This window comes from Ceratotherium simum, chromosome 22, assembly GCF_057802395.1.
Source record: "Ceratotherium simum simum isolate JZ-2026a chromosome 22, ASM5780239v1, whole genome shotgun sequence".
Classification (NCBI taxonomy): Eukaryota; Metazoa; Chordata; class Mammalia; order Perissodactyla; family Rhinocerotidae; genus Ceratotherium; species Ceratotherium simum.
Window position 1 is genome coordinate 47,783,958 of NC_141921.1, and position 13,905 is coordinate 47,797,862.

General features: G+C 56.7%; 1 protein-coding gene across 4 annotated transcripts in view; it reads right to left on the reverse strand.

The window, feature by feature from the left end:
- The window catches only part of AJAP1 (adherens junctions associated protein 1), a 133,593-nt gene that overhangs the window by 63,685 nt on the left and 56,003 nt on the right, over nucleotides 1-13,905 (reverse strand). For all 4 annotated transcript variants that reach the window (XR_015555878.1, XR_015555877.1, XM_087446933.1 and 1 more), the window contains exon 2: nucleotides 1,757-2,565. Coding sequence is in view for 2 of the 4 variants with exons in the window: in XM_087446933.1 (XP_087303059.1) it covers nucleotides 1,757-2,565 (809 nt within the window). In the remaining 2 variants the exon portion in view is untranslated. The remainder of the gene's footprint in view (nucleotides 1-1,756; nucleotides 2,566-13,905) is intronic.

Consider the following 13,905-nt stretch of genomic DNA (forward strand, 5'->3'; position numbering starts at 1 on the left):
TGTTTAACTTAGTAATAACAAATGCAATTTGGAATAAATGGGAACCTGCTTTCTCATCCGTGTCTATATAGTAAGTGACGTATGCAGAGGAGATGACAGTAAATGAATTCAGCACTAAATTCTATTATGATGATGGCTTGTGAGTTTACTGAGGTAAAAACAAGTGCTTTGTGAACTGCTCATGGGAGCCTGGCACAGAGCTGATGAACCGCAGGCCCCTGTGTCCGTAGATTCTGAAAGCAGGCTATGAGGGAGATGGCCTACGCGTGGCCCTGCAGAGCAGACCATGGTGCTCCCCAGCTCACAGCCTCCATCCCTGGGCCCGGGCCCTGACCCCTGGCATTGAGATGGAGCTGGGTTTCCTTTCACAGATACGTTGCTCTCTAGGGAAGAGGAGCTCAGAATGAAAACTGAGGTTCTCGTGTCCCGTAAAGGAAGGAAGTAGGTCATGGCACAAAAGCCACCCACTCCATGGAAACCCGTCCAACTACCGGCCGTGGTCTGCCTGCCGGCCAGGAGGCAGACTCAAGTGCAGACGCCGAGTGCAGGGGAAACGGTGGCGACTTTGCGGAACAATTCTCTTCCATCCCCTGGGTTGTAAAGAGGACCCCTATGGGGCCCGCAGAGCCCAAACCCTGGGGAGTGTGGGGAAACAAGCGGAGGAAGCCCCCACCCCTTTGCGCTTACGCCCCGGCATTTGCATCTCGCTTCATGAAGTCAGCGGACATCGCTGCATGTCTAGGACTGCAGGCAAAGTCTGCTCCGTGAACTTCTGAGTCACAGAAGGGCGTGGGGCCACGGCTGGGTCACAGAGACAAAGGGAGCTGGGGGCGGCCTGGAACACAGGGGTCCTGGACTCGGCACTCTCCCTCAGCTGGCTGTGAAGCTGGGTACACGCCAGTGGCTACCCGTGAATGGACAAGCTTTGGCCTGGGAGATTTTCAAGGAGCAATTCTGAGGCAAGCGGAGGGGAAGGTACAGGAGGAGAAAAGAAAACAAAACTACATTGTAGTAGATATTTCAAAGCCAAGAAATGGTCATCGTCCACAGGCACGTCAAATGACAGAGGCAGAGGAACCAGAGCCATTTGCTCTGACCTGCATCCTCCAAACACCTCGTAACCTGTCTCCGGAGAAAGGACACTCCCCAACCTGAATCAGTGTGCAAAGCCTCACCTAACACCATGGGAAGTTCTTCCTTATGCCTGACCTCAGTCTCTCCTGCTGTTTAAGGGGATTCCTAATTCTGGACCAATCTGGCAATCACCTCATTATAGGGCCACACCCTTGAAGGTTTTTGAAGACTCCACAGGGCCCCTAACTCCATCAGCAGATATGCCCACATCTTACTCCTGGGCTGGCCCAGGAGACAAAGTTCCACCCTTTGGGAAGATGTGGCTCTGTGTCTGGCGGGGCTCAGACACCCGTAAGACAAGCACGGCGGGCACAGCAACCACTTCCAGACCCCCACTAGGGATGGAGCTCTCCGTTTTCCTTCCACCAGCCAAAACGGCCTGGCTCCCTCCTTCTAGAGCACAACCTACACTTGCCAGTACACACGTGTGTGCAAGTTCAGGGACACGCAACGCCCCATCCCTCCCCCAGGCCCCACACCCAACTCCCAGCCCTTCACCATCATTGTTTTAGGCTCCACCACTGGGAAACGGAGATTCCCACAAGGGAGCATCACACGGGCACAGCTCAACATCCCTCCCCCCTACGAGCGAACCCCAACCAAAAGAGAGAGAGGGCCGTACCTGAGGTCTCCCCCAGAATCCGTGGGGGCTTGTCTTGGCCACCGTCTTTGCTGGGACTGGTGGAAGGCTCCGTTGTGCTAAACCCAACTGGGATCCTATTCCTGGGGTCCAGGGGCTCGGTGATCCCCTTAGTCTGCAGCGTCATGGAAGTGGCCGTGGTGGCCATAGTGGTGGTGGTTGTGGTGGCCACAGTTGTCTTTCGAGTTTGGAAGATGGAGACTGTGGTGGGGCCGTAGAAGCCCGGAAATGTGTTGGATTCTGGGGCCTCTTCCTCCCCGGTGGGCCCCCAGGCAATGAACTCCGTCTCCGTGGTGGGCCTGCTGCCTCGGAAGTCAAAACCGTTGAAGCCGGGCCCCTGCAGGTGCCTCCTCCCCCTCCGCAGGAGGGCCTGCTGGTCCGTGGTGGCCCCACTGCCCGCTGGGGACGACGACGAGGAGGAGGAGGAGCCGAGGGACGGGCTGGATTTCACAGCAGCTGGGGGCTTGGCGAGACCCCCTTTGGGAACCAGGGCGGCCACCTGGTCCCGGGGTCTATGCGCCCGTTTGGCACGGGGACTCTGCATCTGCCCGTGACCGCGCTCCACGCGGGGCGGGCGCGGGCTCCACACCGGGGCGGGGACCCGGGCCGGCTGTCCACTTTTAAAACTCCACAACCTGGGAGGCCGGTGCGTTGGCCGCGGCAGGAGCCGGAACTCGGGGCCGGGGCCCAGGGACTCACAGGCGGGCAGATCCATGGCGAGCTGAAACATGGCTATAAGTATCCAAGCATGGCTTCCTAGGGAGCAGCCCGGCCAGCGGATGCACACGGAACTGCGTGGAAAAGAGAGAGCAGCGTCAGTGTGGGGCCCCGGGGGCCGTCTCTCCACCCCCCCCAGGACGAGGGAACTCCCTCTGTGATGAGCGCTAATCCCAACTGCAGAAGGGAATGAACCCCTTCATTAGTTCACTTCAAAGGCTACTCAAGGGCGATCTATTAACTGGCATCCTAAAAGAACAGTCCTGACTGCGTGTGTTTACAAGAGCTCGTCCCCACCTCACGTCTCTTCCAAGGAGCTCACAACACACACGGCTGGTTGGTAACACACAGCCCACCGCATGGGAGGGAAACCAACCCTCAAACCACCCCCATGACAAGATGGCCTCAAAGGCCTTCCATCCTCTGCTTGGTTTCGCCCAGAATAAAACGGAGGCACCAAGAGGCCAGCAGGTGAGGGAACGGCCGAGCCCTGAGCACAGTCTACGCTCCGGGCCCAGGACCCGGTGCATTCCTCCAGGTCACAGAAGTCACCCGACCCAAGCTGGGTGACTCGAAGAGCGCAGTCCTCTCTCCTGAGGTTTGGAGGGGCAGAAGGTAACCTGTTGGGCTTCCCGTGGGGCGCACAGGCCAGCCATCTCCTGAGCCCCTGTCACGCGCTCTGCACTCTGCACACCCCACCGTCTCCCCTCCCCCTGGCATCTCGTCAAATATGCATGTGTTGAAGCAGCGCACATGCTGTACACGGGAAAGCTTCTTATTTTTGGCCTCCTCTGGATGTGCTCAGGAACACGAGACCTGCTGTGGATGAGCAGAAAGTTTACCCGGCTCTGCGCAGGGCGTCTCCTGGCGATGCGCCGATGCGCCGCCTCCCCGCCTCCCCGCCTCCCCGCCTCCCCGCCTCCCCGCCTCCCCGGTTCATCTTCAGTGCAGGTGCCCTCTGAAACCTGATCATCCACCCCCACAGCCCCAGGGAAGGCTGGAGAAAGGGCAGACCCCGCACAGCCAGGTGAGGGTTCAGGGCCGCCACTCAGCGGGCCGGGCTGTAGGGAAGGAGAAGCTAGGTGGGCTCACGGAGTGGACCTGAAAATGCAGAGCACAGTGGGAGCCCCGTGGAAGGGCTGGGGGTCAGGGCCCACCCTCCCCATCCCACCAGCTCAGATAATTGAGGCCAGGTTACAGGCAGAGTCAGTGCTCCTCATCAACATCACGTCTGAAAATTGACATGAACCCAGAACTTCAGTGCCTGTTGCAGGTGGGGGTGGGAGAGGGCATTGGGTGCTTGGAGCCACAGCCAGAAAGCTGCTCCAAACCAGGCCGGGGGAAATGAAGTTTGGCAATTTTTCTTTATGAGGTGTCACATGACTTTAAAAGGGACTAAATCAGTGAGTGAGTGTGTGTGTGTGTCACTGAGGGTGAGCACAGGGGTGTGTTTCAGAATTGCGTGTCGGGTGTGTGTGTGAGATAGTGTCAGTGTGAGTGTGTGTCAGAGTGTGAGGCTGAGTGTACGGTGCGTGTGAGTGCATCAGCACGTGAATGAGTGTGTCGGTGTGTGTCAGGGTGTCTGTGTGGGTGTGTCCGTCTGTGCTCCCCCTCCTCACTCCGCACTGAACCCCATGTGGGGCTGACCCCACTCTCACCGATACCAAGGACCATGCTGCTGCCCGCCGGTCATCAGATGTTGAAAAGAAGAAACTTGCAGTAATGAGCGCTAATTACCAAAAAGGACTTATCCCCAAATAAGGCCCCAGTGTTTTAATCAGAATGAAAGTGCCTTTGCTGAAGAGATTAAGAATTGCTCATTATGCTAATGCCTCCGCAGGTTTCTGCTGGGGTGCAATTTCCCTGCCCAGCCAGGCAAGCTCCGTGCAGGGACTGGGGCCACTGTCACAGCAGGCAGAAATTAGGTCAGTGTGAAATTCCCCCTGCACATAAGGGCACCAACTCTGCAGCCGCAGTGACTCAGGGAGGAGGCTGTGGAGCCTCTGCTGCTCCCACCACTCTGCACACTGGACGGCGGTGCAGGCCGCAGAGAAATGAGATGCTGCCCAAGCAGGCGTGGCGCCTCAGCCCAGAGGGGACCACCGGCCACCATCAGGTACCACCAGGCCCCCTCAGGGCCCCACTGGGCAGGCTGAACGAAGAGCAGCCACAGGCAAACCTGCCTGCCATCAGTACTTCGAGACATATTGCCCCAGGAAATTAAAACCGCGGTACCTGAGCCTGTGCTCGCCTGCCCGCCCTGGCGTAACTTCACACACAGGTGAAGCTATTTGTGAGCTCCGTCATCTGTGAGCTGTAATTGGTTACCATGGAAACCCCGGCATTTCCACACACCCAGCTGTTATGCAGAAAAACCCACCCACTACAACAGCAGGGAGAGCTGGATTCGTTTTTCCTCTTCAAGTTCAGTTTCTTCCTTCTTTTTAAAGTAATGGATCTGTTCAGAGAGGGAAAATATGGAGGGCGCGGGGACAAGTCAGGACAGGGGCTCCACCCCAGACCAGCAGCAAGGAAAGGCCTGGCCGGGGGGGGGGCTGCAGAGAGAGCCCCTCCCACAGGGAGGTCAGGGGCCAATTCTGTGGCCAGCAGGGGACCCACAATTGGTCTCTTTACAGGGGTCAAAGGCCCCAAACCCTCTGCTCTGTCACCAGGCCCATTGGCCTAATGTGCAATCTGGACCTTCCTGGTCCTGGGACACACGTGGGGACTTCCTGGGGTGAGGCCGCATCTTGGCATAAGCGGATTCAGCCACATTGGGAAGGACCACATGAGGAGCACCAAGTGACGTCTGTCCTCATCCCTCCAGCCAGCCTTGCAACCAGGCAGGACCCCAGGAACACTCTTCCCTCTGACCCCACTCAGCACAGGCCTGGGAAGCCCCCAATTCCACCCTCATTTCATGATTAAGAGGTTCTTGGAGGATCACTCCCAAGTCCTCTCACCCCAGGAAGGCATCATGGTGCTGTCAGCCATTTCCCAATATGGCAGAGGACCCCACACATCTGCAGGAGGGAGGCCTCTCGGCTGCCGACGATATCACTAACTGTCAAAGCTAGCATACAACACATACACACCAGGGAGGCCAGGCCACGGTGCAGGCAGAGGCTGTGCCAGCTCCCCCAAAACTCTGGGGCATCCACAGACCCATTAAGAACATGTCCCCACTTCACACCCATGAAGATGGCTACAAGCAAAAAGACAGACAATTCCAAGTGTTGGCGAGGATGTGGGGAGATGAGAACTCTCAGACAGTGTTGGTGGGAATGTGAAATGGTACAGCCACTACGGAAAACAGCCTGATAGTTCCTCAGACACTAAGAGTTACTGTTGACCTAGAAATTCTACTCTTGGGTACAAATATATGCCCACACAAAACTGGGTACAGGAACGTTCACAGCAGCATCACTCATAATAGCAGAAAGAGGAAACAACCTAGTGTCCGTTACTGATGGACGGATAAAGAAAATGTGGTCTACCCCTACAGGCCACAAAAAGAAGCACTGGCACGTGCTACAATGTGCATGGACTTGAAAACAATACACGAAGGAAAAGAGGCGAGACACATGAGGCTACATGTCGCCTGATCCGTTTACATGAAACGCCCAGAATCAGTAGAGAGATCTGTAGAGATAGAAAGTAGATCAGCGCCAGGAGCTGGGGGCAGGGGGAACAGGGCGTGACTGCTAACAGTAACAGGGTTTCCTTTAGGGGTGATAAAAATGTTCTGGAATTAATAGCGGTGAGGGTTGCACATCCTTGTGAATATATTAAAACCACTGAACTGTACACTTTAAAAAGGTGAACTTAGGGTGTGTAAGTCATATCTCAAGAAGCAGATGTGTGAAGGGTAGTGGGGAGACCGACTTGGGGTGCGCTGCACAGCGTCCTAACCTGGGCCCTGGCCTGGCAGGTGGAGGGAGGAAAGGATGCTGAGGCAGGAGTGGCCCCTCTGGGCTACAGGCACACTGCAGTGAACGCGTCGTGGGGACGTCTCAGACTCGTCCACACGATCCTCGCTGGGCCTCGCCCCTCGCGTGAGCACCCTGCTGCCCAGGTCCACACCCTGAGATGGACGGCCGGGATGGCGCCCGCTCAGCAGCGGCCCCACCCAGACCTTCCGGTGGAGAACAAGCTCGCCCACCTCCCCACCTGACGGCTTCCAAATTGGGAACTGCTGCGCCACCTCACTTTAGTTTCTAGTTTGCAGCATTCTTGCTTCTCTTCCTTTTAAATTTTTATTGAAATCTTTTTTTCCCAAGAACAGGTTAATAAGATTCAGTGAATTGAGATTCAATTTGCTACCTTCTGTATATTTTCTTCCCAGCATAAAATCTCTGTCAATTAAGGGAGACAAAGACATGTCTCCACTGGAGGTTGCACCTTTCCCCGACGGGGGCAGGTGTGCAGGGGCTGCCTCCTGCAAGCAGTTCCCAGAGCACTGCCGTGATGAGAACCTGGGCTGGCCGGGCCAGAAGCTCACGCAGGAGCCCTGGGAGTGCCCGGCCCAGAGGCCACCAGGAATGTCCAGGATGGGATGGGACCTCAGAGCCGTCCGCAGGTGGCCAGTCTGTCCCAGCCCTGCCACGGGCAGTGACGAGCACCCCACACACAACCCAGCACTAGATGACTGAGGAAGACCCCAGCCCCCAGAGTGTCTGCTCTTGGGCTTGTCATCAGCTGGCTCGAGGGACAAGCCACAGTGGGAATAATTCTGTTTGATGGAAAAGTGGGCCTATTGCTTCTGCTCTGCAAGCCCCAGTTTTTCCATACTTCACACCAGATGGTCGGAGCAGGTGGGCTCTGAGGTCTTCTCCCCTTCTAAGAAGATGTATGCGTCTATGATCAATAATCGACAGGGTACAGCTGGAAATGACTCCGGGGACGCAGGCAAAGAGACACAGATGTGCTTTTGGCGCTCCGTCAGCTCATGTGAGTCCCTGCTCCTTTGTGGACACTCCCCCGCCCCAGACATAGATGTCCCCTCACCTGGGGCCCAGGGACCCTGTGGAGACTCCCTGCCCCTCCTCAGCATGACTCCGTGTCCAGACGCTTCTTGATCTCACTCCGCTTCCGTTGGTTTGTTTGCTTAAACTTGTCCTCTTAGGATAGTTCTCAATTTTCGTAAAAATTGCACAGAGCACAGAGAGTTCCTGTGTACTCCTGGTGCAGATCCCCTGAAGTTAACATCCTGTACCACCTGGTGTATTTGTCACAACTAAGGAAAAGCACAGGTACATTACCATTAACGAAATTCCGTGCTTTATTTGGATTTCATTACTTTTTCCCTAATGCCTTTTTTCTCTCCCAGGAACCCACCCAGGACACCAGGTGACATTGAGTCGTCACATCTCCTCAGGCTCCTCTGGGCTGTGACAGCTACTCAGACTGTCCTCGTCTTGGGGACCATGAGAGCTGTGAGGAGGGCCGGTCAGCTATTCTGTCGACTGTCCCTCTATCGGGATTCGTCTGCTGTTTTTCTCGTGAGTAGACGGGTGATGGGGTTTTCTCAACACATCATGTCACAGGGAGCTGCTATCGACACGACTCACCCCTGTTGATGCTGACCGCGGTCCCCTGGCTGAGTGGGACCACTGAATGGTGTCTCCACTGAATGACCTCCCTCCCTTCCACATGGGTGCTGACATCGGGAAGCAGGTCACTAAGCACAAAGCGCACTCTTGGTGGGGGCACCCACTTCTTTTAACGCTTCATAACTCACCCCTTTGACAGCCAAACGGGCTGGAGGAAACGGAACGGGACAGATCTAAGGAAGTAACTGTCCCACGCAGAGCTGATGGTGGATGACAGGCACTATTTTCCCTTTCCTTAAAACTTATGCTTCAAGGGTTTCCAGGGTGTTGGCTGGCATGGCGGAGCCAGTGTGTCCGGCCCCCAGGGATCTGTCCCCAGGGAGCTGGAGTGAGGCCTGAGAGGGACGGCGTCACGGAGATTTGCTCTCAGGCATGCTCAGAGCCACCTTCTCCTAGAACACGATGGTGTTATTCCTTTCCTTGCAAAGACGAGACGAAGGGGCAGCAGGCTTGGGGTCCTGGATGGATGGGGCTAGCAGCGAGCCTTCTGAGAACAAATCCCAGACCCCGAGGCTATGACTGAGGGGCCCACGGCTGCCAGGCTCAACCCCTGACTTTGGGCAGAGAAAAACCCCAGGTGGGGGCCCTTTTCTCATCCCTCGTCCTCCTCCTCTAAAACATGCACTCCATCAGGAAGAGACATGTGCTTTTAGGTGGGAAGGGAGATCTTGGTGCCTGCCGCAGACAAGGCCCGTCACCCCCAGGTTCTCCCTCGATTCCACGCTGCCCCCAGCTCTCTGGCGCCCCTGCCCTGGAGAGAGCGATGCCATCTCCCCAGGCCGCAGACCCCTGTCTCTTCCCTCCACATGAGAACCTCTGGTGCCCATACAATCTCAGGGAGCCTCCTTTCGACGGTGTCCCCCGAGCAGCAGGCGGTCCCCCACCAGATCTCAGGAGCAGAGAGCTGCCCTCCGTACTCAGGGACACACAGTCTTTTGGTCTCTGTCCCCAGCATCGGCTCAGGAAAGGATCACGCTCTCTTCTGGAACGCAGTCACAGGTTCCATTTTCCTAATGAAAACCACGGAGCCGTGATTCTCCTGAATGGCATTCTCACCCCGATGTCACTGAGCGTCTGTCAGATGCTGCTCTGTCACCTCGTGACTTAGAGGATCAACAGCGTCCTCCCTCTCAGGAAAGGCGCCCGGGTTGCCTAGAGGGCTTTCACGTCAATGGCCCCAAGGGATTTCATGGGCACGCGTGATATTTGACACAAAGAGAAGGAGCAGTGTTGGAGAGAAACCTCCAGAAGGACAAGAAGTCTCTGGCTACTCTCTTTCCTGAGAGTAAAGAGAGTCATGGGGGTCAGCCATGGGGTGCCAGGGTCCTCTAGGCACCCTCCCCCACAAGAGCAGGTCTCACTCCTGGGTCCCAGCCTGGGAGGCGCCAAAGCCTGAGTGGACCAGGGGCGTGCCTCCTGCCCGCTCCAGGGCAGCTGAGGGCCAGCACCTTGCAGAGGGTGTGCTGGCTGTATCGCGGCCTCCGCCCAGGGCCAGGGTCATCACAGGGGGCGTGTGAGAAGAATCTGAGACCACCCCAAATGTGTGTCCACCTAACCCCTCCACTTGCGTTCACCGGCCGCAGTGGGAATCGCAGGATGTCCTGGCTGGAAGGAAGAGCTGTGGTCTTCTGGTCCAGCCCACCCCAAGGCCAGGTCCTCCACCCGCTGCTGCGTGGGACCTGAGTGGGGTGATCAGCTTAGGTCCTATGGGCAGGCTCATGCGGGAAGCGGTAGGCGAAGCAAAGTGAAACCAGTCTCTTGACTGACCCCTCCCTCGTGGGGCATCTGTGGGTGAGTGTTCCTACCCCACACCCTCAGACCCGGATGATACCAAGACCCACAAATGAAGGGGCCTGGCTGGGGTCACAGGGAGCCAGCATTGGACCTGGACCCGGACTCAGAGACTTAAGATCTCTGTGCTCAGGAACTAGGTCCTGACAGTCCTAGACCTGTGGGACCAGGGACACACTGGACATAGAAAATAGAGCAAAGGCAGAACCTCCGACCCCATAACTGTGGTGACCCCACTCCCTGGACAGTGGCTCCACCCCAGGGAGGCGTGGGGTGGGCACTGGACCTTTTCAGGTGCTACTCCACGCCCCCTCCCAACCTTACACAGAGTCAGGACCCTGCAGGTCTCGGGGAATTGCTTCACACGCTCCTGCAGAAGATAATCAGCCGTAGAATCTCCGTGGTCCTTAGGGTTTACACAGCGCGTTTATATACATCGATGCTTCTCAGCCGGGGTGACTGTGCCCCCAGGGGATGTTTAGCAACGTCTGGAGACATTTTTGGTTATCGGGTAGCCGGGGGTACATTGCTACTGGCACCTAGTGGGCGGAGGCCAAGGATGCTGCAAACATCCTACAGTGCACAGGACAGCCGCCACCACAGACTGAACTGGCCCTGAATGCCCACAGGACTGAGGTCGAGAAACCCTCTTGCACATGTATGGTTTGCTCCTCCTGGGGCCTGGTGAGGTGGGAATGACCATCTTTATCCCCAAGAGCAAAGAGACTCAGAGATGACAGACCCGCACAATGCTCCAGAAGAGGAACAGTGCGGTGCTGACAGGAGGGGCTCACGGCTGGCTGCCTGACTTCCAATCTTGGTGCTGCCCTGCTGGCTGCGTGAGCTTGGGCAATCTGAGTGACCTCTCTGCGCCTCAGTTTCCCTACCTGTAAGATGGGGCGAACACGGGTACCCACACTGCGGGGCATCACGGGGACTCCACACTTTAGGCCTGGCTCCTCGTAAGTGCTCATGAGTGTCAGCTGTGATCCCTCCACCCCCTTGTGCCCGCAGATGGTGCCGAGGGGCCCGCCTCCTCTCCCTGGGAGCTCCGGAGCAGGGCGTCTGCAGAACTCAGAGGCACGGGGGAGGTTGCTCGACAGCCTTCCTGGTACTTGAGGAGACTGAAGGATAGCAACGCTGGCGTTCTGGTTGCCTGGGCAACATGCCCGCGAGCATTCCGGAGGAGTGAAGTGGTGACAAGCAGTGGGTGGGTACACCGTGGGTGGGAACGTTCTCTCCCGGGAGTGGGGAGCAGGGCTTCTGCGTGTCTGACACTACAGCCCCTGCTGCTGCAGCCCCATCCCAGTGCCCTCCTGCAACCATACTGCAGCGGGACAGCGGGCAGGCCACCCAGGACCAGCTGCCCCATGAAGTGTCTCTGGCCCAGCACGTCCCTCGGTTCAGCTACTGTCCCTCCTACATCACATCTGTGCCCTCTCTGGGCAGCGCCCAGGATGTGACCAGCAGCTGCCCCAGTGGCCAGATTGCCTCCCCAGGTCTGCCAGGTACCCTGGGCCACACCTCCCATGATTCCTCTGCAGTTGGGGACAAAGATCTGAGATGGGCCTCCAGCACGAGCTAGCCCATCTTGGGGCCAAGCCTTGTATCCTATCCATCTTCCTTTGGGCAAAGGAACAGACTTGGCACAGCTGGACATTAATAGGAGCTGGACTAGAATCCTGCTGTGTGGTACCCACCCCCCCAGTGACGTCAACTCAGAGCAAAGAAGCTCAGAAGGCCCTGGAAAGGCAAAGTCGATTCTGCAAACCCCCAGCAGAGGTTCTCAGCCTGAGCCTCATGTGAGAATCACCTGGTTGGGGGAGAGCGAGATGACAAGACACTGAGACCCAGGCCCCAGCACAGACTCACTAATCGGCATCTTGGGGGACCAGGCCCAGCATCAATAGTTTTCGGAAGCTCCCTAGGGGCGTCCAGGGTTGCAAGCCGAGGAACATTGCCCATTCCTCACTTGGACCTGGTTTAATCCTACTTTATGTCTATTTTTAAAAAGAGATATAGGATGGGGGCAATTGGGGGGCAGCGATGCTGCAGGCAGGACTGGTGCCGGGGCACCCTTCAGAACAGGGGTCCCGGGCAGGGCATAAACACATGTGTCACTGCTCCTTCAGAGCTCGGCTGCCCTCCGCCAGGGTTCTCAGGCCAGGAAGATGCTCACGGGAAAGTTCTGACTCAATCATGTGAAGAGACAGGAGCACTACACAAAACATAATCATGAAAACCAGTCCGAGGAGGACTGAGCATGGGGAGAAAGGATGGAGTGGAGCACGAGGCGGGAACCCACATGGGTTGTGCAGCAGCCACGCCAGGCGCCGGGCAGAGCGTTTCACAGGGATCATCTCGTGACGTTCGCATGGCAGCCCTCGGAGAAGGGCTGCTGTTACTTTCATCCTGCAGGAGAGAGGGGAGCACGAAGACAGTGGCTGTGTTTTTCTCTGCAAAGAAGTCTCTTAAAAATGCAACGGGAAGCAGGTGATGCTGAAGGAGGTAGATATTCAGCCGCAGGGAGAAGTTGGTTCTAGGCAGGATGTGTTTTTCCAAGGTTTCCGGTTTTGAAAACTGTCCGGTCATCTCTCATGCTGAGCAATATGCATTCCTCTGAGAGAACATTCGAGTATCTCCGACGCTGCTCCTGGAGATATACAGCTCATTATTCATAGTCTCGTCCCTGAAAAGTGGAATTAGAAGACGTTGCCGGCTTCCAAAGCGCCCATTGACGTCCCTCCGTCTTCATGGGAAATATCTATTTTGGTTTTGTTGCCATTGTTATGTTGGTATTTACAAAGCTCGGTACGCGTGCCAGGCACTTTTTAAGCCAACAAGAAGGATGGAGGAGAACAGCGAAGGAGTTGCTGCCTCTCAGAGTAACAACAGCAGGGCTGTAGTGGGCTCCATGGGTTTCCAGGATTTGCAGAGACAAGGAAAAGAATGCCCTTGATGGAGGTGGGGAGGGCGAGGCACTGGGAAGGGGGAGCAAGACGGCCAAGGGAAAGCTCTGCAATCAGGTGGATTTGGGCCAAAGGTCCAGCTCCATCACTAACCAGCTCACCAACCGTATGGCCTGGGCCAGGTCCCTTCACCACCCCTGGGCACCGTCTCCTGTGCCTACCTTGTACGAGGGGATGTGATGATAACAAGATGCTGGCAGAGCTCTTAGCAAAGGGCCTGGCCTCACTTGTTAGCAATGAAAAGGAAGTCTGGACTCTGGCCACAGGAGGTTACGACAGAGCAGCCGTGTGTCCAGTGACAGAGAAAGGCCACAGCCAAAGGAACCCCCAGGGACCAGCTAAGGCTGGGACCCTAGTTCTTTCCACCGGTCTCCAGGCCCACCCTGCCCGAGCCACTCATCTCTGACCCCCAGAACCCCCAGGACCATCCCTTAGGAAAAGCTTGGAGGAAGAGCTTCCTTCCTGGGGTGGCTGCTCCAAGGGGCTCGGTGTAGCTAAGGCACTGTGGCTCCTCCCACAGCAGAAGATAAACTGGGAGGAAGACGAAATCAGTCGTCTAAGAGCTCAGAGTGGGCGTTATTGAGGAGGTGAAACTGCAGAAGAAGCTGGCGAGGTTCAGAACCTCATGGGAGGCACCGGTGTTGGACCAGGAGCACCCCGCAGAGGAAGGACAGACAGGCCCTCTTCAGGCAGCTGGGGGAGGGGCTCCTGCAGTCGACTGGGGGGAAGGGAAGGGCAGATGACCTTGAAGGTCCTTCTGAGTCTCTGACCAGCAGATTCTGGGTAGCACGAGGTGGGAAAAGAAGGGTGCAGCCTTACACAGTCAAAAGTAGACCCACCGACCTAAGGGGACTTGGGAGCCCAGAAGTCCTCAACCAGCCTTCTCCACACCCTCCTACAAATGCATCACTGTCCTCAGTCCCTTATACCTGAGTGTAAATGAGGCTGAGATGAAATGGGGCCTTTGCAGGGGATCAAGGGACTTTTTTGGTGGCCTGCATGGGGTACAGGGGATCTGAACAGAGGGCCTGGAGGGGCAGGG